The sequence below is a fragment of the Tursiops truncatus genome, chromosome X (genome assembly GCF_011762595.2).
Source record: "Tursiops truncatus isolate mTurTru1 chromosome X, mTurTru1.mat.Y, whole genome shotgun sequence".
NCBI classification, from domain to species: Eukaryota; Metazoa; Chordata; class Mammalia; order Artiodactyla; family Delphinidae; genus Tursiops; species Tursiops truncatus.
In genome coordinates, this window is record NC_047055.1 from 96,427,091 (window position 1) to 96,451,473 (window position 24,383).

The window sequence follows — 24,383 nt, forward strand, 5'->3', positions numbered from 1 at the left end:
AGATGGAGGTAATCAGATCTATCTCACAGGGATGCTGTGAACATGAAACACAATCATGCCAATCACAGTGCCTAGCACAAAGCAAGGATCTGAGAAACAGTCATCATTACTACCAACAGGACCACCTTGACTGGAAGAGACAAGGGCACTTTGAGATCCAGGCAGGCCAAATGGCAGGACGCGGGGGCCTTCACAGAGCACAGTAACCTTGGTGCACTCACCTGGGCCTCAGACCAACCTATCTTCCAAGGTCCAGAGACTTGATCAAGCCCCTGAGAGCTGACTAGTCTCACGCAAAGACTGAGGCTCATAGACAGTGTCCATTATTCACTGACTATGGGAAAAAAACTCTCCAATAATGTATGATTTCATTTATATGAAATATGTACAATAGGAAAATCCACAGAGACAGAAAGTAGGTTAGTGATAGCCAGGGTCTGGGGAGGGGAAATGAGGAGTGACTGCTAACGGGTATGGGATTTCTTTTCTACGTAAGGAAAATATTCTAAAATTAGATAGTGGTGATGGTTACACAACACTGTGAATATCCTAAAATCTACTGAATTGTACTCTTAAAATGGTGAATTTTATGTTATATGCATTATACTGCAATTAACAAAAACCTCTCCAGTGGACCACGTGGCCAGCTCCACCTCCCCTTTAAGCTCTGCCAAGGCCAAATTCATCAATGTTTGGTCAGTGAGCATAGAATCAGAGAGAAGGGGTTATATAGACTTTGAAAGTTGAATGGGGTCAGGTTCTGATGGACTTCATGTCCCTCTCCTGTCAAGAATGGACATTTCTATTGGTCTGGACACAAGGTGTGGCAGATACTGTTAGCTGCCCACTCAATATCCATTCCTCCTCTTATAGTTTAAGAAAACATAATTTCCTTGTGGGTGGCAAGGGGCCCAACCCTGGGCAGGTTATGACTAGTCTAGTCCAGCGTTCCCAAACTTTGCTGAAGATAAAAATTACCTGGAGCATTTATTTAAAAAACAAAAGAGAAAAAATCAAGAGACATATCGTAGGCTCCCATTCCATACCCAGCAAATCACAATTTCCAGGTTATCTGTAGATTTTTAACAGGCCTCCCCCCCGCCCACCTCCTGTGACTCTAATCAACGTCAGCAAAGTTGAAGGAATGCTGCTGTAAGCCACTGGTGGCAATCATTTCTATGCCCAGCTTTCCTAGCATTTCTTGCACCGAGGTGACCATGTGACCAGTCCTGGTCAATGAGACCTAAATAAAGTCTATTAGGGAGGTTTCTAGGAAAGCTTTTCCTTACTAATAAAGGAAGAAAGACACTCGCCCTTCTGCCTTCATCCCTCTTTCTACCTTGAATGCAGCTACAATGGATTCTATGCAGTAGCAACCCAAAAGAAAGACCAGTGGAACTTCAGGAACATCAACTCTACCATTGAGAGCAGCTGATATAATGCCAGCAACGGCCTAACTCCAACTTCATCTTAGATAAGCAAAATAATGGGTTGTTTAACCTTGTAGTCAAGTGTTTATTCCTTGCACCAAATGCATTCCTAATCATATGACAGATATTGCCAATGTTTGCCTCTGTGACACACCCCAGCCTGTCCTCCAATTACAACTGCCTTTCCCCTTCCGGGTGAGGGATCCCTTCCTCAGATATGTTAAGGCAGTGATTAGGGTTAGTCAAAACCTACACAACTGGCAGTCATCTACATTTTTAAGAGGACCATGCCCACTTCCTTTCTCTCTATATATTTGATTGATCATTTAATTCTCAGAGGACTTATTCCAAGTTCTTGGGGGGCATGTCACAGATATTCTTTGTGACACTGACATTTTATGAGATATCTCATATTTTATGAGATAGACATTTCATTTTCCTGAATAGAATTCTGTCTGAAAAACTGTAACTAGGGTTGGCAAACTTTCTGTAGAGAGCCAGACAGTAAATACTTTATGCTTTGTGGACCATGCTTTCTGTGTTGCAACTATTCAACGACTCAACTCTGCTAAAAAAACAAACAAACAAACAAAGCAGACATAGAGAACAGGTAAATGAAAGGGTGTGACTGCATTCCAATAAAATTTTATTTACAAAAACAAGCAGTGCCTGATTACACCCATGGGCTGCTGTTTGCCAACTTCTGAACTAAAAGACAATCTTCATTTTCAATAACTTGAGAAAAAAATTGAATCTACTTGTAAAAATCAAATAGGTTATCACCACATCTGGTCTCTTGCTGTGTTCCTGCCACATAGAAAAATAATGAACTGGGAAGAGGGTATAGTGGCATGCAGAGGACTCACCTTGGTCGATGCCCATTCTAGTTATAAGTCCTTAGAGAACAAGGATGCTGCTACATTTATTGAGCACCTACTGTCTACCTGGGGCTGTGGGAGGCATTTTCACATAAATGTTAATCCACCAAGGTCCAAGATCTCAACCTAAAGTCCTGATGTATCTTAAGAATTACAGTCACTCTGAGGTAACCTGGATAAGGGATACAGTCGTAACATGCAAATATCCTGTGACCCAGCCATAAATTAAAGTCATTTTACCATCCAGCCTAGATTATAGGCAGAAAGAGGATAATACTGAGGGAAGTGAGATTAATGAGTGATTTATTTTAAAAGATTCCAGTTTCAGTGCTGTCTTAAATATGTATTTTTTCAGCCTAAGGCTTTTAACTCACTTTTGTTTATCTATATAGCAAAACTTACCAGAATATCTGGTTTTCATTTACTAATAATATTAATATTTGTGAAGGATTCTTTCCTCTTTTCATATGAAGGTTTTTCACTTGTGTCCAATGCATGTACAGGTTTTTTCTTTAAAATTTGGCTTAATCAAAACCTGCCCTCAATTTGATGATGCAAGAATAGCCCAAAGGTTAGAGAACTGTGTTCATTTTAAAGCTGAGATACCTATTAGAACTTCAAGAAAACAGGACAGTGCTCTTGATTCCCTCATTCACCACAAAAAAGCTGTTACAACCAACTGTGTATCAGCTGGTTTACAACTATCACTGAATGACAGAGGCAAAAACCAAAGAGGCCCAGCCTCTGGCGGCTGTATTTTCAGCCTACGGCAAGTTGTATTTTCCAAAATGGTCACAGCAGTGAACTTCTAGAACTCTGCCATTCCCCAACAAAAGTCAGAGATGCCTTTCCTCCCTTTCCCTTGAACCTCTACAGGATTCCTGACTGCTTCAACAAAGAAAATACAGAAGTGATGCTGCATGACTTCCAATGCTGGATCACAAAAGGGATACTCTACCACCTGGCCCTCTCTCACTCTTCGGATACTTGCCCTTGAAAGCAGCCACCATGCTGTGAGGAAGCCCAAACTAACCTACATGGAGAGATGAAGTGGGGAAGATCTGAAGCCCCGAGCAACAGCCAGCATCGACCATAAGAAATGCGAGTGAATGAGTCCTCAATGGATTCTAACTCTACATCTTTGATCTACCCCGGCTAATACACAGTGGAGCATAGGTGAGCCCTGCCTAAAGGGCAGATTCATAAGCAAAATAAACGTCGTTATTATTTTAATTCACTATGTTTTGAGCTTAGTAACTGGAACACAGACTTAGGATTGGATGCACATATAAACGAACTTCGCCAAAAACAAGATAAACCTTATGTTTCGCTCTCCACTTTGATTCCCAAATGCAAATAGAAATTAAAAAATATACATACATCTTCCGATAGTGACATCCTGCTGCAGGGCGGTTATATACAGCTGCAGGGTCAGTTGAGGGGCTGAGCCCAGGAAAGCCTGGATCACTGATGCCCGGCTGAATGCAGATCGGTGGGTGAATAGCTTGCCCTCTGCCTGGCCCACTTCCTTCTCAATTTCCTCTGAGAGGCCATTTTTTGGCATCTGTCGCTTCTTGGTGATGCTGACATAAGGCTCTTCAATGTGGTTTGACTGACAATAGATGCAGAAGACTTCAAAACACCTGGAAACAAACCAGCAAGTCATGATAATCAGAGGCAGACAGGATTCTGTCTTTTCTCAGTTACCCTGCTTTCACTTAGCCTGATTCTCAAAGCCTTGACTTGGTTACTCTGAACCGTAGCCTCTCCTCTAAAATCATCCTCTCTAAGGACCAGTTCTGAGCATGCAGTCCTCTTGAGGCCCTCCACCAGGCCAACTGGCCTGAGTGTGAACCAAATTCAGAGGTGATACCGAAGGCCACTGAGGCAAGGAAACCAAGTAGAGAATGGAATAGGAAGTGGTTCAGGCTCCAGAGCCACAGAAAAACATTCCATTTCCCTTCCTGACACATATTAGCTGTGCAGCCCTGGACACGTCATTTAACCCAAGCCCTTTCCCTCAATTACAAAGCAGAGATAAAACCTACTTTGCTGCACTGTTATGGAGATAATACAGTATATGGGTATGTGTGTATGCATGTATATACACACACACACATATATTTGTGTATATATATAGATATATATATATATGCACATATATATTTTTCACATCTAATAGATGTCCCAAATCACCTCAGTTAAAACAGCAGCTACGGGACTTCCCTGGTGGCGCAGTGGTTAAGAATCTGCCTGCCAATGCAGGGGACACAGGTTCAAGCCCTGGTCCGGGAAGATCCCACAGGCCACGGAGGAACTAAACCTGTGCGCCACAACTACTGAGCCTGCGCTCTAGAGCCCTTGAGCCACAACTGCTGAGCCCACGCACCTAGAGCCCGTGCTCCACAACAAGAGATGCCACCGCTCGCTGCAACTGGAGAAAAGCCCACGGGCAGCAACGAAGACCCAACGCGGCCAAAAATAAATAAAATAAAATAAATAAATTTATATATATTTAAAAAAAACAGCAGCTATGGTTGGAAGATCCCCCAGTAGTTTCCCATCTAGAATTCCCCTGGAAGACCACATTACCATCTCTGCTCTCTTAAGCTTTTACGGGACATGACTAAAGTCAACCATGCCTGGAAGCCTGCCAGCTCTGTCTTATCTATGGAGTTTCAAGCCTGCCCTAGGGATGGAGCCTTAAGCAGTCACCCTTCTAGACTGATAGAGTACCTGGCTTTTAAAATTGGATTTCCCTCTTTAGGTAATGATATGGGTATCAAAGAGAGGAAGAGTACTGACGTATACGATTTATACACACACACTCACAAATGGATTGAGGGATTGATATAGGAATGGACAGATGTGTGAAATAAAACATTAACTGTAGAATCTAGGTGACAAGTACTTGGGTGTTCACCGTACAATTCTTTCAAGTTGTCTTCTGTATGTTTGTAAATTTTCATAACAAAATGTTGGGGAAAAGTATTTTTTTCCTAGGAATAAGAAAAACGTTCATGGCCTTAGGTTTAAAAATTGTTAAAGGACATTTTTTTCCCCAAACGTGCATTTTTATAACAACCTTATAATGCTGCCAGAAGATTTTATGGCTTCGTTTATTTTATTGAGTATTGTTAACTTTGTTCTCTCACCTCGAGGCAACCAGGGCAACAAGAATACACGCATAATTTGAAAGAATAAAACCTGATGTAAGAAACGAAATGCAGGAACTTCTTTAGTGAATACAAACTGGATATATTTTGTGATTATTATCCTTGTTCGTTTGTTCCTGAGAGAAAAAAAGGTACGTAGTAGTATGGGGGGAAGGGGAGGGAGAGTGACAGGCAATTATCTGCTACATTTTGTCCACTGGGGTCATGGACACTTTATTACATGAAAATATGTAAAACAGTGTGGACCAGCTTGTTCAGCTGAAAACAATGAAGTTCAAGGTTTTGAGTTCAAGTCCAGCTTATCCAACTGAATTTGTTCTGAGGAAAAACTCAAATCTATGACCGAGGACTGCTTGAGGCCTAGCAACTTTACACTGTTGGACCACTGACCACAAGGACTAGAAGACAGAATAAACTGACCATCTTCTTTATTCTCAAATATGTGATGAATGCAGATGCACTCTGCTAAGTGCTGTGGGGAATGCAAAGATAGCTGGATACCCCGCCTCATTCAGAGGTGCTCACAATCTAAGCAAGAATATGGGACCTATACATAATAAGGATAATAAATAATTAATACAACTAATATTTATATAGCACTTTCAGTTTATAAGATATTTCTCATATATTTCCTCACTTAGAAAGAAAGCCTACTGCAAAAATTTGAATCATACCATTATTTGTAATAGCAAAATTCTGGAAATACTCTAAAGGTCCTCAAATAAAACAATGATTAAATAAATCCTAATATATGTATTCAATGAAATATTATCCAGTCCTTAAAATTGACAGTATACACATACATATACTGATATATAAAAATGTTTCCTATATTTGGTAAGCAAAAGGAGTAAATTACAATGGAATATATATAGAAAATTCCATTTTTAATAAAAAGAAAATTACATATATATACATACACACAAATCACACACACATACACACCTATACACGTAAATAGTAAAGTGCCTGAGCTGGCTCATACTGACTCATGAGACAATTAAGTAGTTCGGAATTTTTTTTTTTTTTTTGGCTGCATTGGGTCTGTGTTGCTGCACACGGGCTTTCTCTAGTTGCAGCAAGCAGGGGCTACTCTTCGTTGCAGTGCACGGGCTTATCATTGCGGTGGCTTCTCTTGTTGCAGAGCATGGGCTCTAGGCACACGGGCTTTAGTAGTTGCAGCACGTGGGCTCAGTAGTTGTGGTACGCAGGCCCTAGAGCACACAAGCTCAGTAGTTGTGGCTCGCAGGTTCTAGAGCACAGGCTCAGTAGTTGTGGCACATGGGCTTACTTGCTCTGCAGCATGTGGGATCTTCCCAGACCAGGGATTGAACCCACGTCCCCTGCACTGGCAGGCAGATTCTTAACCACCATCCCACCAGGGAAGCCCAATAGTTAGGAATTTTGTGAGCCAGTTCTTAAACAACTTCATAACTTGAAATAGGCCATAATGGAAATACTTAAATCACAGAAATCAGCAAATACTACAAATCAGGGCTTCCACTCCCGCCCTGCCACCCCCAGACAGTTTACGGTTTACCAGCTTACCACTGTAAAAATATTAGTAAGGATATACAACAAAACATTAAGAATTGTTTTCTTTAGTTAGCTGGATTAGAACTTTAAAATTTTTTTAGTTGTGCTTATCTGTTTTCTGCCCTTCTGTTGTTTCAACAACAAATATATTTTACTTGAATAATAAAATCAAGCTCAGAATTTTTTTTTTTTTTTTTTTTGCGGTATGCGGGCCTCTCACTGTTGTGGCCTCTCCCGTTGCGTAGCAACAGGCTCCGGACGCGCAGGTTCAGCGGCCATGGCTCATGGGCCCAGCCGCTCCGCGGCATGTGGGATCTTCCCGGACCGGGGCACGAACCCGTGTCCCCTGCATCGGCAGGCGTACTCTCAACCACTGTACCACCAGGGAAGCCCAAGCTCAGAATTTTTAAAGACTAAAAGAAACAAACAAGTGAAACACCAGCACATGTTAAGAGCTGAATGAATAAAATGAAGGTTCAGAGGAAAAAGCAATTCTCTGGATGCTGAGGAGGGGCTGTGTTTAATGGAAAGCATTTGCAGTCTACCAATGGAAATGAAAGAAGGTCCCAGAAGGAGCTAATCACAGAGGTGGCCCTGAAACCCAGGCGTACCCCCTTGCAATCCACTGTTCTTCCCAACTAATAAAAATCTTAGCACAGAGTTTCACATGTAGTAGGTGTTTAATAAACTTGTGAAAGGCCCTAAGACTTCTGCTATTTGCCACTACTGGTTAAGAAAGCTGATAAGAAACACACTCTACTATTCTTCTTGGAATTCTGCAAGACTCATACAATTACTCCAAACGAGTTTTGTTTTGTTTTGTTTTGTTTTACTTGAGAAGTTGTCTAAATGTAGCCATAAATTAAGTATTTTCATCAAAATCATTCAAGGTAGTTTTTCAGTATTGCGTAGACCAAGGTTTGGCAAACATTTTCTGTATTTACAAAGAGTAAATATTTTAGGCTTTGCAGGCCCTGGTCTCTATTGCAACTACTCAACTCTGCCACTGTAGTGCAAAGGCAGCCACAGACTACACAGAAATGAATGAGCGTGGCTGTGTGCCAATAAAACTTTATTTACAAAAACAGGCCATAGGGGGATTTCACCTGTGGGGCATAGTTTGCTGATTCCTAATGTAGGTAATCAGCAGGTTGATCTATTTTTTTTCCACTTTATCCCATTTTCAAGCGCCATAGTGGAAAGAGTTTATTCCTTAGCTGAAACCATGCATGTTGGTGTCAGCACAAATAATCTGTGGTACCAGAGACCCTCTAAGGTAGTTAATAAAAACACGTTTTCAAAAGAAATACTGATTATGATTTCCTATACGCCACGTTATCTTCCTATGACACACATGCTCTGAGAAGCTACACAAGAACCAAACTGGTTAAAAAGAAAGAAAAGCCACTTGCATAATCTCACTGAGCCTCAATTCTCAACTGTAAAAAAAAGATAATGACAGTTAGCTCACAAGGTTTTACAGTGGATGGAATTAAATACTGTATGTAAAAGCACTTTGCAAGCAACAAGAAAACTCTTCAAACTTAGGTCATTATTATTTTAAAGTCTTTTGAAAGTTTACTAAAGAGAGAAGTACAATGGTGAATCATCTTGCAATGTTCTATAAAAAATACTAGACTCACAGATATAGAGAACAAACTAGTGGTTGCCAGTGGGGAGAGGGAAGGGGGAGGGCCAATATAGGGGTAGGAGATTAAGGGGTACAAACTATTAGGTATAAAATAAGCTATAAGGATACATTGTACAACATGGGCAATATAGCCTATATTTTATAATAACTATAATTGGAGTATAACCTTTAAAATTGTGAATCACTATATATTGTCCACCTGTAACTTATATAATATTGTGTATCAACTATACTTGAATAAAAAAATTACTAGAACTTCTTAGCTTTTACTTTATAAAGCCAGATTTTTATGTACCATTTTTCCTCATTATACCAGTGAAGAAGAATGGGGGAAAATTCCTAGAACCTGTAACTCATTTATATTTACTCCTTCTCCCAGTTAATTTAAAAAGTTAACATAACTGTAAAAGAATGATAAACAAATTTTGCTGTTGTTAAGAGGTGCTTTTCCCCACTCTGGTTTTCCAGAGTATCTATTATCATTCACAGTAAGATTGTCCTTAAAATAGAAAAAAATAAATTCAAGACATTATTCAATGTTTGTATTGTTCCAACCTAGGCTTAATGAGGAAACAACCCTTCAAATTGCAACTACAGTTTTAAATATAAGACTGATATAAATGAAATATGGTGCTCTCCCAATGCCTCCCTGAAGAAGGAGCGGGGCCTAGTTTGCGGTCTTTAGCCCATAATTATTACAGTGTAATGTAATGCAGCTGAACTGAGTGAACTCAAAAACATCATCTCACCTAAAAAGAACATGAGTTTGGTTAGTTAGTACCCACCCCAAATTAAACAGAGCTAAATTATCCCAAAACAGTTTTAAAATATTACTAAGTTCAATCGATAAGAAGGGAAGAGAGACTCTCCTTTGTTTGGGGGAAATAATTTTGATCTTTATGTGAAGCTGATGTCTTAGAGTTAGAATAGAAGCAAACAGTCAGCAGGAAGAACTTGCAATAAGATATTAAGTCACACTAATACACAACATCAAGTTGCTTTTCTTTTCATCTGGAAGCTAAGAGGCTTGGAGCCACAGTTTGCGTATCTCAGCGTGGGTCCAATATCTTCTTGAAAGAAATCAGCTGCATTAGAATGAAAGCGCCCTTGTTAACGGAAGCGGGTTGTTTATTCCTTTGTTTTTTATGTTTTATTTTGCTTTTCCCCCAAAAAGACATTGACCCGTTCAGAATTTTCTGGAAATAGGTCTCTTTATGGTATTGAAACTTTATTTATAGTTGAGAAGTTAACTCTCCAAAGCACCAAACTTTCTTTCTTTAATAAAGTTAAAATATTTTTACTGTAAAAACTGAAACATGTAGAAAAGTATAATAAAAGAGTAAATGATGCACTTTTCTATATTTTTCAGGAGAAAATGAAAATCACCCATAACTCCATCATCCAGAAATTACTACTCTTGCGTCTCTGGCCTTTCCACCTCTTCCAATTCTTCTACCACCTACATCTAAAGTTCAGTATTATAAATTTGTTTCTAATCCAGATAGAAACCCTTTGTTTTGCTTTTCCTACAGAGATGAAAGATATCAAAACGACACATTTAAAACTCTCTTCATGGTCCTTAGATAAGCCAAACTCTACTTCATTACCAGGGATTTCTTTTTCTACTTGCTTTGTGTTAATACAGTTTAATTTCCAGAAATGTCACTAACAGTTTTTCTCAACGCCCAGCAAGTGTTGGGGTCTTCATGACACTTGTGTTCCAACTTCACTGACTGCGTTTAGAAGTTAGGCAGGGCCCCGAAGACATTTCTACAACCCCGTGTGTTACACATCCGAGAGAAAAGAAAGATGCGTGGATTTCTAGAGTCATGTATGTCATGTATGAGAATTACGTAAGTTAATATTTGTGAAAAGTGCAGAACAGTGCCTGGCACACTCCACGTGTTTGATCAATTTAAATTCAATCAGCTGTATACACTTCTACTCTAACGGCCATTTAGAACCCACTTCCTAAGGGCCCGTCATGACACAAACTCATCCTGCCAGATCTCACCTGATCTCAGGGAAAGCATGTCTTTTATGAGGTCGAAGTGTATAAAACTGACCTTTCTGTTCGTCAAATTCAGTTGACTATCAGCAATTTCCTACGCTCGCCCCTAACAGGAAGGCGGTACGCCCCGGCTCGATTCCCACTCTCCCAGGTTCCTGTCGCATTCCTGTGACAGCAACGGTGGAGCTCAGGAGCCGAGGGGCCGGCGTGGGCCCGGTCCGCGACGCCGGCCACCTGTCCCCTCCCCCGGGAGGCCCGACCCCGCCGCCGGGGGTCCCGCACGCACCTGAAGAGTGGCCCGAGCTGTAGCAGGTGCAGCAGTAGCACGAGCGGCCGGTCACGGCTGAAGTCGCGGTGCACGAAGAGGAGCGTGAGCTGCACAAGGGCGCAGGGCAGCAGTGAGAAGAGCAGCGTCAGCGCCTGCCACATGCCGTCCCCGCCCGAGCGGTAGGTGCTGCTCAGGTACAGCGCCGCCGTCGTCTCGGCCACGAACAGGAACACGGACGCCAGCACCGAGCCCGGGAATTTCATCTCCGCGCGTCAGCGGCGCGCACCGGCGACAGACGCGGTGGCGGTAGCGGTAGCGGTGGCGGCGGCGGCTGTCCCGGGGGCTCCCGGCATGCCCGGCCCCAACTGCTCCCGCGCTACGCCTTGCCCGCCAAGGGCGCGAGACCCGGGCCCTGGAGCTGGGCCTGGGGTCAAGCAAACCCGCGGGGCTGGGGCGGGGCGCGCGGCCGGGTCGGGACACGCCCACGCGCACCGTGCGCCGCCCGCGCGCCTCAGTGCCTGCCGCGTCTCTGCGGTGACGAACCGTAGGCAGGCCGCGAACCTGCGCCCAGCTATAGCCCGCGCCGAGCCCCACAGGAGGCGGCGGGTCCCGCCGGCCCCGCGCGCAGCCGCTGGGTCCTAGAGCCCTTTGGTCGGCGCTCGCGTGGGAAACCGTCACATCCCTTCGAAAACCCGCAGCCCATGGGGCCCGGAATCGGGGTCAGGATGCCTTTCCAGCCCAGTCTCTATTTTCTGGACCTAAATAACGCCTAATTCCTCAAAGAACCAGCGTTTCCGGTCACTTAAAAATAAGCAGACCACACAGATGCTTTTCAAAGTACAAGCACCCAGGATGTACCTTTTCACTGGGCCAAGTCTGAAGCATTGCTTCCAAGGTGAAAGAGCATCAGTGATAATCCCTAAGAGCCAACGCTCTCTTTCCCAGAAAAACTGCCTTCAAAATATATTCCTCGGGGCTTCCCTGGTGGCGCAGTGTTTGAGAGTGCCGTGGGCCATGGCCGCTGAGCCTGCGCGTCCGGAGCCTGTGCTCCGCAACGGGAGAGGCCACAGCAGTGAGAGGCCCACATACCGCAAAAAAAAAAAAAAAAAAAAAAAAAAAAAATATATATATATATATATATATATATATATATATATATATATTCCTCTGTGGGCTTCCCTGGTGGCGCAGTGGTTGAGAATCTGCCTGCCAATGCAGGGGACACGGGTTCGAGCCCTGGTCTGGGAAGATCCCACATGCTGCAGAGCAACTAAGCCCGTGAGCCATAACTACTGAGCCTGCGCGTCTGGAGCCTGTGCTCTGCAACAAGAGAGGCCGCGATAGAGAGCGGCCCGCGCACCGCGATGAAGAGTGGCCCCCGCTCACCGCAACTAGAGAAAGCCCTCGCACAGAAACGAAGACCCAACACAGCCAAAAATAAAAATAAATAAATAAGTTAAAATATATATATATATATTCCCCTGTAACTGATTAAATCAGCCAGGCGAAGACCAGGACCTAATAAGGAAACGGTTTTCTAGCCCATGCCATATCTCCCTCTACTTGCTGCTGTGTGCGAGCCCCAAGACTAACACAGTTCCTTTTCACTTTTTGGAACTGTGACAATCTTCTGGACATCAGGATGGGGTCAGCCCACCGTTGTCGCTCAGAGCTTGAGCAGTCACTAAACCTCTCTACAACTCGGGTTCTAACTGTTCCATAAGAAACTAGACTTGAATAATTGCAAGATACCTTTCCCGGCTGAAATTAGGTGATTTCCTCCATCTTCAGGCATCTCTGGCATTTTTCTATTTAGGAATATGATGGCAACACAAATAAAATGTGAAGATTCAGTAGGAATCAAGACAAAAATTGCAGAGAGAGAGCACATGAAGGGCTGTTTTTCTTCATTCTTCTGTGGCATGGGAAAGTCTATTTATAAGAGTTAAGGGGAGGTATTTAGCTCACAGCTAAGTGCCAGGCCCATTCTCTGAAAGGATTACTAATATCTATTTATAGAACCCAGCAGGTCATCATGTCCTGGATCAAGATACACACACTGTCACAAGAACAGAATAGGCAGCGACACTCCACAGAGTATTCGTGTAATATTTTATTTGACACTGTCTTAAGTGTTAAAGGAAAAATTAATTTGTAGCTTAAAATTATTAGAACACACTCAATATTTAGCATTAGATTTTATTTTTAAGGCAAAGGATTATCACAGGTTTTATATTATTAAGTAAACTACATAAATATGTGGGGGGCAATAAGCCAATAAATAACGTTGCTTGAAACACTACAGAGTCCAGTTTCTGGCGTATTATTTTCTACAGTACAAAACAAATATAGAAAACACATTTGGAAAGATCACAGTGTTCAGAACATTGTAACAGCAGTTTTAAAGACAGTGAGGTGCATCTCTAAGCTTCTGACTCAACCCTGCTTCCAAAGAGATTTCACTATACCATGCACTGTGAGCAAGTCCCCTACCTAAGGGGAGGCAACATCAACTGACTGTAGCACTTCCCCTTCCAGGAACAATCAATAACAAAAACTCTGACGAGCACTGGCAAGTTGATCCTTTTCAATCTGCACACCAGCTAACTTGCCCCAGTGACTATGTCTTTATGTATTCTCGTTTGCCATTTTGTTCTTGAGAATAATGTATACATTCAAGCTTATGATTGCTAGTTTCCCTGTCAAATACCTAAATGGATTTTGACTAAAGATCAACTGAATGTCACGTATTGCATTATACTTTCTTGCTTGGACTGAAATACACATTATTTTCTTAAAATATTATATACACAATAACAGACAGCTAGAAAGTGGTTTTTTGGTATAATAATACGTAATATATCAGAATACTTGAGAATTTGGTTTTATTATAAAATACAGTACTACAACATTTTGTGATATGGCAAAGTATCTGACAGAATGTTCTGCTCTAAATTTAGATCTAACTGCTACAGATACGTCTTTGAAAGCGCTTCAAAGTACCCCTAAAGAAATATAATAATTAGCGATAGGTCGTAGAACCTGTTTTTGGCAAAAAAGGCATTTTTGAAGAAGCCTCTCATTTTGTGTGCAAGACTTTCAACATTTTAGTTATATACAACACATAACTGGTGTGGGATTTAATGCTATTGGAAATTAGAATTTTAAAGTCATGATAACTAATCTGTATTATTTGGTGTATTTTAAAATAAATTTATGTTTTTAACTGCATTTGTGCTGAGGCAAATGTAAAGAGTACAATTTTATTAATAATACGAATTTATTGAGCAGTTCTTCAAAATTCAATAGTACTTTAAATAATAGTATATATTCATTTCTAAATACAGTTAGGAATAAGCAGTTATATTCTATGGACAGATTATTTTTTTGCATCCCCCCAAATAATTAAGGAATTACACTAGTTTGCTAGTGAATGTGAAATGTATCATTAGAGAGGTGAGCTTTTTTTTTTCTCCAGTGATACAATCATATTTCTGTAAGTATTGTGAATTATGCAAAAAAATCTTTTTGGTGAAGTAAATTCTATTCACTTGGGAAATGCACATTCCAAAACTAGCACGTGGTGTTTGGCTATTCCCCAGTATATGGCTTAGCTAAATGATTTCCCCTAATAGTTGGATTCTACAAAATCCATTTAAAAAATGTGTGTTAATTTAGCGCCATTAAATCCATGAGATTAAAATTCAGACTTCTTTTCCAAGTAGAGCTCCCCGAGACGTTCAAAGTTGGGAAGGCTGTTACCTTTCTAGGGAATGGGCTGCCCCTCCTAATCAGACAGATTCTAAAGCCAAACTTTTGCACTTAGAATGTTCCACTCCTACTTCTGGAAAGCCTATATGAAACTCATGGTATAATTTGCGTTTTCAAGAGCGAAGGGATTCTACTGCTACTAGAGTGTTCAGAAGACATCTCTAATATTGAAACACTAAAGTGCTAAAAAACAGAGACAAAACAGATCATTTAAATCAATCTTATTTAAATACATCCACATATAAGCATTACTACAGTCAACTTGGACCAAATTCAGCGATAGAAGTTATTTAACTGGTAATTGCCACTTAAGTACAGATCGTAAAACAAAACTTACGGGGGCAGCGTCAGAGGTCCCACTAAAACAAAGGCAAAGAGATCATTTGCTAAAGATTGACAGTTGTCAAGTATAGTGTATATCTTCTTCAAACTGATTGCTATCACAACTACTTTACACACTTTACAATAACAGTACACATTAAAGCATGTAAATTAACACCACACACAAAATATTTTTTAAAAAAGCATTAGCAGGAACGGTATTACTCTACTTATGAAACTATTCCGTGTTTACACAGATACACATTCAGATGTTTCTCCCCTCATCTTTGTAGAGTGCTCATCATTTCTGAAAGAATGAGAGGAAGGTGTGTATTTGGGTACTTTCTGAAAATCTGTGTCCACATACAAGACATTACAGCCATCTGCCGGTTTCAATTTAGTAGGTGGTTCTAGATCAAGAAGACATATCTTGGCTCTCGGGTGATTCTGAATACAAAGAATAAGTAGAGATAGGCTCTGAAAAGGCTGGAGGAAGGGAAGACACAGTTTTCCTTACGCAGAGACACTTGTGGCAATTTCCAGAATTCTTGTTCCCAAAAGTGTAGTAAAGAATGACCTCAGGTTTTTGTGAGGGCAAGATAATTAATAGGGATAAATACTCAGGGACAGAACCATTGTTCTGGTATCTTTCATGGGCCTGGCAGGGTAAGCGCGGGGGAGGCAAGGGGTGTTAGAACACCTCGGGAGGAAAAAAAATATTATAAGCATACCATAAATGTACCATGCCAGACTAACCATGTTGTTATAGTGGTAGCTGGGTAACAGTCACACTCAGGAGGTGGAACCTTACAGACACAGAAGCCAACTTCCAATAGGCTCCTTTACCCAAGAGAGTTTTCTCAGAGTCTGTGCTATGTTAGCACACCATGTAAATCTCCAAAAGGGGGTACTAGAATAGAACCTTCCTAACTTATTTCATCACCGAATCTATTTTTCCACAGGGCCGCTCTTGATCCTAGTGTCCTACACTTGGGGAAACACCGCAGTACTCAAGTAACATGTAGCGTTTGGTTTCCATTTTCTCTTGTAACAACGAAAATACACATACGCTGTAGGTGGACCTTCTCAATACTGTGAAGCGGCAGAGGGATGCTAGCCCTGCTGTCCAACGCAACAGCCAACCCACATGTGGTTCTCGAGCACTTGAAGTGTGGCTAGTCCGATTGGAGGTGTGTAGTAAGTGTAAAATATACACCAGATTTTGAAGAGTCAGTACCCAAAACTGTCAAATATCTCATTAATAACTTTATATTGATTACATGTTGAAATGATAATATTTTGGATAGACTGAGTTAAATCAAGAGTCACATCATTAAAGTTAATTTCACTTTTTTTGCACTTTTAATGTGGCTGCTAGAAAATTTTAAAACTACATCTGTGGCTCACATTTGCGGCTCTATTTGTGAAACTCACATCTGTTCTCTTCTACAAGATGGCTACTAATAGCTTTAACCTGGCAGCAGAAGTTTTAATGAAAGTGAATGCTTAAGATAGATAACTCGAAGTATAACTAGAGCCCTCATTAAATACGTGGTAATTTTTTAGAGAGCAGTTAACACACAATGAAGAGCCCCTCATTCATGTTTACGCTTGCATATATCTGTTCATTCAGATACATCTCCGAGCTAAATATGGGGTTTTATTTCATATATGATTCTGACTCTCAGTCAGTCTCTCTCCCTCCCTCTCTCTCTCTTTCACACTCACACACACACAAACTATTTCCTATAGGGACAAAAAAAAAAAAAAACCCAAACAGGAAACAAACAGGAAGTCCTTGCAGACTGTGTTTTCACGGTCTTTGGCAGTCAAGGCTTGTGTATCTTTTTCCCTCTCTCCCTCTCCTTCCTGGATATTGTGTGTGGAGGAGAAAGGCAAGGAAAGAAAGGGTCATCTGCTCTTTTAATCATGCTATTCACCAACCCCCACCCCTGGCAAAGAATAAAAATATGGATGATTTGGTTTTCATTTTAAATTATTTTTTCAAATTCAGTTCAGGGGGGTAACGGGTACACAAACGCAAAAGAGGTGCAGGAAATTCTGCAGATAAGGGACTTTGTCATTTGTGGAGAAGTCCACGTGGAAATGACAAGCTTCATTGAGAAAATAAAAACAAATATATTTTCCACCCCACAGGCACCATCCATCAGGTCTCAATTCATTACCACTTGCAATTAAAGAAACAAGGAGAGAGAGGGCACCCTCCCTCAGTATGAGATTTATGATAATGCAGGAGGCCCAGATATTTAATGTAGCATCAATTTTTTTTTTATTTTCCCCACAGCAGTACAAATAAAATGACCAGGTTTCTTTATGGAGGAGAAGCAGGATAAACACAGCCGCTGTTCTCCTCTCCTGAACAGCTGCACCCCGGCTAGCCTGTCTTGGACCTGTGATCTGACTGCAGAATGGGTCCAACTCCTTCTGCTGCTGACCTTGAGATCGGCCCTTCCACCCAGAGGGGAGTCCAGCCTTCCTGAGCCTGGAGCTCTTAGCTACCAACTGACATGGATGGAAGAGATAAGGAGAAAGCCTGCCCTCCCAGGTGACAGGAGGTCACATGATTAAGCAGACACAGAAAAAAAAAATCAGAACCTACTATTTAAGAGGAGAAGGACAAGAAGTTGCTGAATCAGGGGTGGTTTGGGATTAGTGGCCCCAGGAAGCAATAAAACCCATGACTAAGATGACTTTATTTTTAACATCTTTATTGGAGTATAATTGCTTTACAATGGCGTGTTAGTTTCTGTTGTATAACAAAGTGAATCAGTTATACACATACATATGTTCCCATATCTCTTCCCTCTTGTGTCTCCCTCCCCCCACCCTCCCTATCCCACCTCTCTAGGTGGTCACAAAGCACCAAGCTGATCTGACCTGTGCTATGCGGCTGCTTCCCACTAGCTATCTATTTTACGTTTGGTAGTGTGTATATGTCCATGCCACTCTCTCACTTCGTCCCAGCTTACCCTTCCCCCTCCCCATATCCTCAAGTCCATTCTCTAGTAGGTCTGTGTCTTTATTCCCATTTTACCCCTAGGTTCTTCATGACCTTTTCTTTTCTTTTTTTTTTTCTTAGATTCCATATATATGTGTTAGCATACGGTATTTTTCTCTGACTTACTTCACTCTGTATGACAGACTCTAGGTCCAACCACCTCACTACAAATAACTCAATTCCGTTTCTTTTTATGGCTAATATTCCATTGTATATATGTGCCACATCTTCTTTATCCATTCATCTGTCGATGGACACTTAGGTTGCTTTCATGTCCTGGCTATTGTAAATAGAGCTGCAATGAACACTGTGGTACATGACTCTTTTTGAATTATGGTTTTCTCAGGGTATATGCCCAGTAGTGGGATTGCTGGGTCGTATGGTAGTTCTATTTGTAGTTTTTTAAGGAACCTCCATACTGTTCTCCACAGTGGTTGTATCAATTTACATTCCCACCAACAGTGCAAGAGTGTTCCTTTTCTCCACACCTTCTCCAGCATTTATTGTTTCTAGATTTTTTGATGATCCCATTCTGACTGGTGTGAGATGATATGTCATTGTAGTTTTGATTTGCATTTCTCTAATGATGAATCATGTTGAGCATTCTTCCACGTGTTTGTTGGCAGTCTGTTTATCTTCTTTGGAGAAATGTCTATTTAGGTCTTCTGCCCATTTTTGGATTGGGTCGTTTGTTTTTTTGTTATTGAGCTGCATGAGCTGCTTGTAAAATTTGGAAATTAATCCTTTGTCAGTTGCTTCAGTTGCAAATATTTTCTCCCATTCTGAGGGTTGTCTTTTGCTCTTGTTTATGGTTTCCTTTGCTGTGCAAAAGCTTTGACGTTTCATTAGGTCCCATTTGTTTATTTTTGTTTTTATTTCCATTTCTCTAGGAGGTGGGTCAAAAAGGATCTTGCTGTGATTAATGTCATAGAGTGTTCTGCCTCTAAGAGTTTGATAGTGTCTGGCCTTACATTTAGGTCTTTAATCCATTTTGAGTTTATTTTTGTGTGTGGTGTTAGGGAGTGTTCTAATTTCATACTTTTACATGTACCTGTCTAGTTTTCCCAGCACCACTTATTGAAGAGGCTGTCTTTTCTCCACTGTATATTCTTGCCTCCTTTATCAAAGATAAGGTGACCATATGTGCGTGGGTTTATCTCTGGGCTTTCTATCCTGTTCCATTGATCTATATTTCTGTTTTTGTGCCAGTACCATACTGTCTTGATTACTGTAGCTTTGTAGTATAGAAGATGACTGGTTTTTAGCAGCATTAAACATGCCTCCACAACTCACGCTGAGATGCTGGGCTGAGGCAAGCTTTCCTCCACCCACCCCCTTGCCTGCCTTCTCATTTGCTTTCCTTGCCAAGTTTATACCAAAATCACCTGGCCTTGGCGAATGAGGCTTCGTCATTTTTCTGTCGATTTGGGACAGTGTTTCCTTCCACGTCCCCAAAGGAAGGCCTTATATGCCGTGGAGAGTATATTTCTATTGCTCTATGTCATGCAGTTCTGAGGCCTGAATTAAAGTGCAGACCAAACTCAACCCCAAATTACTTTATTTCCCAGTTCATGTTTTCTCTGCAGACCTGGCCTGCAGCTCCTTTTCTCAAGTTACTGGCACTGTAATCCTTTGTTTCCAGTGAGCAAAATAAGTATTTCCATTAAAAGGAGCTCCCCAGCGAACCAGCCTATTCTTTTTACTCAGCCCCAGTGAATCAGAACTTTCTGAGGCACAAATGCTATAGTCAGGATTGGTTCTAGAATATAAAGAACATACTTTGTTTTTACCCATCAAGTGATCCAGACTCCAAGCTCTGCATCCAGACAGGGAGATTCCATTTGGCTGAAATGCCTACTTGAAGTCATAATTGAGCATGGTTGTGTATGCACGTAATAGGTACTTAAAATATAGCCTTCCTTTTAAACATATAAAGGACCTGCCTATTATAAAACTCTCTTATATCCATTTTATCACTGACTACCCTGTGAGGTGGAGAGGGTGATGGTGATGATGATGGTGATTATAGCTGCCCATGGAGGTCACCGAGCAAGGATTTGAGATTTCCAAAACAGGGCTCTTTGCATTACTAATATTTTTTCTTTTAATCATGTGTTCCCTGAACATGGCTATAAATCACAAACTTACGTTTGTTGCATTGAAATTATTGAGATTTGCTCTCTACAGAAATGGAAACAACTTGAACACTGTCTTGATTAAAACCTTAAGTGTGTCAAAGAAAGTTAAAGATACAAATTGCCATGGAAAAGTTCCAATTTAGCACAGGCCAAGAAAATGACTCTGTTTCTCAGAGTTATCAGAAAGTGAATACAATTATCTTAATAGTGTAGTCAATTACCTAAAGAAGCACAGGGGAATATATGCTCTCAAACCTCTGTTCTCAGTTACCAGGTTACAAATGGAATAAAAAAGTAAAATCTGATGACTGAAATGGCAAAATAAAGATACATGGGGGGGGGGTACATGAAAGAGAAGATACATAATTTTGTTAATGAAACAAAATACACGGAGTTGTAATATTTTCCAAAACTTCCTGTTCTCCAAGTATAAGGCAGTCTCCCCCATTGTTGAGAGAGTCTTTCAATCTATCCTCAAATTTCCACTGTTACCTTCAGGTTTATAATTGTTCGTATCACATATAGTAAATAACATTAAAGTTATACTAGTGGTGGTGAAAATACCCTCATAGCCTTCAAGAGGCAACACACTTCAGCGCTATTCAAAAAAGGATAATACATTGAACGGAACAGGTTGGTTAATTAAGCAAGAAGTGACATGCCACACTTTTCTACAGCAACACTAAAGGGTCTTTTCCCCACTTCTTGGGAAAACAAGATAGAAGAAGACCTACCCAAACTTGTAATTCTACTCTCAGGAAAATAAAAACGATCAACATGTTTAAGTGCTAAACAAGCTTACCCTTGTTTCTAATTTACTGAGGTGTCAATTCATAAAGACACAAACATGGCCTTTTCTTGGATTTGACAAAATGGTTGCCTTTCCACAACGATTAGCACAACAACATCATAGTTACCATACTGGACCTTAGAAGGGCAGGTGAGCAGAAATGAGTCCAGTTTTTCTGAAGTTCCTAGAGATGAAACTGGTATGTTGAGGTAGATTATCACTTCTTAGTGCTTAGGTCTTAAGGATGAATGGTGGAAGGATCAGCAAACAGAAACAGAAGCTAACTTCCTAGGGTATTTTGTTCACTGCTGTATCCCCAGGTTCTAGTCTAGAATACCAAATACATACACGTGGGAAGTGAAACCCTGGGTCTGAATCCTCATTCTGCCCCTTCCTAACTGTGAGACTTTGGATCAATTACGTAAATCACCTTGAAGGGTTGCTGGACGATGAAAAACGCATGCGTTCTATAAAGCCCTGTATATTGAATGCTTATTACCGTCAGCCTATAGGGGTCAGATGAAATGAATTTAAATCCAGATGGTGGAAAGCAGCTACCACTATCATTTCAAAAGGAGACTACTTTGTAGAAGGCATTTTGTCTTAAGGCTTTCTGAGAGGTCCTTGACCATTCATGAAAGAACTTGTAGAACCCAACTTTGGGAGTCACCTGAAAGCTGCTATTGCCCCAATCTGAGTATGTTCAAAGATGAACAATTGAGGCCAATTTTATATACTTATATCTGAGGATGTGAAAATGAAACAATGAGCTACAAACATACATGCTTTTCAAAACCACTTTGTCCTAGTTTGTTCTGATGAGTGCAAACATAAAGAAAGTCAGAAAATATCCAGACAGTTCTTACCTTTCTTCAGCCCCAGATTCTTTGAGAATCTTGTGAATGCTAGAGATCCTCTTCCCAGAAAAAAAAGAGCGCGCGTGTATGCGCGTGCACACACACACACACACACACACACACATTTTTAGGCAACAAAATATTCCCCAACTCCTCCCAAAGTTCACCTATGAATCAAGAAGTTAGGAACTACTGAACTGAATAAGCGCTTAGGTATCTATCTATCTATCTATCTATCTAGATACATATCTAGATATATATACATCCTGATGTAAACCTAAGCACTCAATGATACATATTCTACCTCTATCACGTATATCCAAATATTTAATGACTATTTAAATAATTGTTAAATCTTATACAGTATGCAATTTCCTCCTCACTCTGATATATGTAATTGACACTGACCAAATTCTAGAAAATGGATAAACTCGTGTTCTGAGTATTGAAGTGACAGATGCTCCCACAACATTCTGGAAACACTATTTACTTGAAGTAGTTTTACAGCTTCTATGTGTTTATGGCAGGGCTGAATTTAATATGACAACTTGGCTCACTGGGTATTGTAGACAAATTCTAGTGGAGCCTGTGTCTTGGAGGGTAAGGTGATCAGCCAGGGAGTTCACGCATCTCTTAATCTTACAGTATAAAATTGAGCGGTGTTCTTTTCATAATCACTGGTCCCTTTCTAGGCCACTGTGTGCCTGTCCCAGGGGACACAGTATTCCATCCAAGGCGGAAATGATCCACCTTCATAGTGGTTACCCTGATCTTTGAGATGAGTGATTTTTTTCCATGAGTATATTTTACAGTTCAGCTAATAGCTTCATAGGGATTACATAAGCATTTAAAAAATTACTCACAATAGACAGTACACAGCTCATGCTTCAAATTGAGAAAAACACTTGACAGTATAACACTTGCTACGGTATTTGCTAGCCTGTGAATTTTGCTATTCTAATTGAGCTTTCGGAAAGAAAAAGGAACCCAGGAAGAGAGACGCTCTAAGACCTAAGGGAACTTGGAATTTGGGTGTTTAAACTAAGTTATGATATGACCTCTTTAAAGTGCCCAGGGTAGTGATAAAAAATAGAGATTCATACGCAAATTTCTCCATTCATTAAAAATCATGAATTTCAATAAGTAAAGGCAAAGGACAACCAAGAGTTTCCCTTTTTGTCCTTCGGCAACCTGACACGTCCCTCCTAGCAGTTTTAGCTGGGCAATTACTTTAGTTTTCTGATCGTTTCTATTTCTGAATTTAGGGGTGGAGGGCACCCACAAATGGTCAAATTCTCTCTCCAATTGCAAAGGTATTTTTGGCATTTCATTGCCGTAGTCCACATTTCAATTTTGTTTTCTATCCCGCAAGTGAAAGACAGATGATTTCTCTTTCCCTTTTTCCTCTGATCTCTGGTCTCACATCTATTCCCTGAACTATTCCATCTCTAGGGGTTTTAGAAGAGTTGTGGTGTCTTTATGTTTGCAGGTTCTCACGCTGTTCTCCCTTCAATCAGGTATCACGTTGCCTTCACCTGCTTGCTCCCTCCCTTCCGACAGCAATGTTAAGGCTCATGGTTGTGATACCATTGAATGTGGCTTATGTGGAAACTGCCTCAGGTAGTAAGCTCAGGAAATCTTAGGAACCTTCTTGCAGGGCCACGGTGGGACACGGAGCCTTCTAAACAAAGACGCTGAAGAGAGGGAACTCAGCCTGGTTGGGCTGCAGCAGATCGATCAGAAAGCACACCGTCCCGGAGAAGCCTTCATACAAGCTGTATATACTTTCAAGGACCCGGGAACCAGCCTTGAATTCCTCGGTAAATAAAAATTCAGCAAACCTAAGAGAAGGAGAAAATATGAACAGTTTTCACATGAGTGTTTCCACATTATTGGCCCTGGGTTGCTTCTTCCTCCTCTCCGCTAAGTTCAAGTTTTAGCATCATTCTCTTTCCAGATGTGTATAATATCTTAAGGAAGCCTTCCCTGTTAAAAAACGGAGAAGCCATTATGCCATTGTGTATGTTTCACAATAGATCATGTTGGCAAGCAAATTCAACTATTTTCAGCATTTGCAAAGCAAAGCAGTTTCTGAGGATTTCATTCCTTCTGTCATCCGATAATTAAAAGTAAAAAAGACAGATAAATAGCCATACTTTTATTTATCTTGAAGAGAAGCAAGCTGATATAGGTCTCTGCCTTTAAAAAAAGTAAATGTGCTGTGTTTCTGCAGGCATATCATTTCTGAGCTAGGTTTCATTTATATGTGACAGAGAGCAGAGACTGAAAATAAATGGGCAAGATTTTATACAATCTGTGCTTTGGGCAAACAAAAGAATGAGATGAATGGGAAAAGGCAAGCAACATTTTATAATCATGACATCAAACAGCAAACTCAGCTACAAGATAGATTATTTTTAGGACACCTGCCTTAAAAATAAATCACTGACCTCCAAATTCTCTATGGGAGATCTTTTCTTCTTTTACCTGTATTTGCCACAAAGCCTATTCAAATCACTTATAATGAGTAACATTTT

General features: G+C 40.8%; 2 protein-coding genes across 2 annotated transcripts in view; both read right to left on the reverse strand.

Annotated features, from left to right (window-relative positions):
• The window catches only part of XK (X-linked Kx blood group antigen, Kell and VPS13A binding protein), a 52,797-nt gene extending 41,268 nt beyond the window's left edge, over positions 1-11,529 (reverse strand). Inside the window, exons 1-2 of the mRNA XM_019943658.3 lie at positions 10,969-11,529; positions 3,689-3,951 (exon numbers count right to left, since the gene is read on the reverse strand). Of these exons, the coding sequence (XP_019799217.1) occupies positions 3,689-3,951; positions 10,969-11,213 (508 nt within the window). The 5' untranslated portion in view covers positions 11,214-11,529. The remainder of the gene's footprint in view (positions 1-3,688; positions 3,952-10,968) is intronic.
• Positions 11,530-13,023: 1,494 nt separating this feature from the next.
• The window catches only part of LANCL3 (LanC like family member 3), a 102,516-nt gene continuing 91,156 nt past the window's right edge, over positions 13,024-24,383 (reverse strand). The window contains exon 5 of the mRNA XM_019943631.3: positions 13,024-23,687. Coding sequence (XP_019799190.1) covers positions 23,528-23,687 — 160 coding nt within the window. The 3' untranslated portion in view covers positions 13,024-23,527. The remainder of the gene's footprint in view (positions 23,688-24,383) is intronic.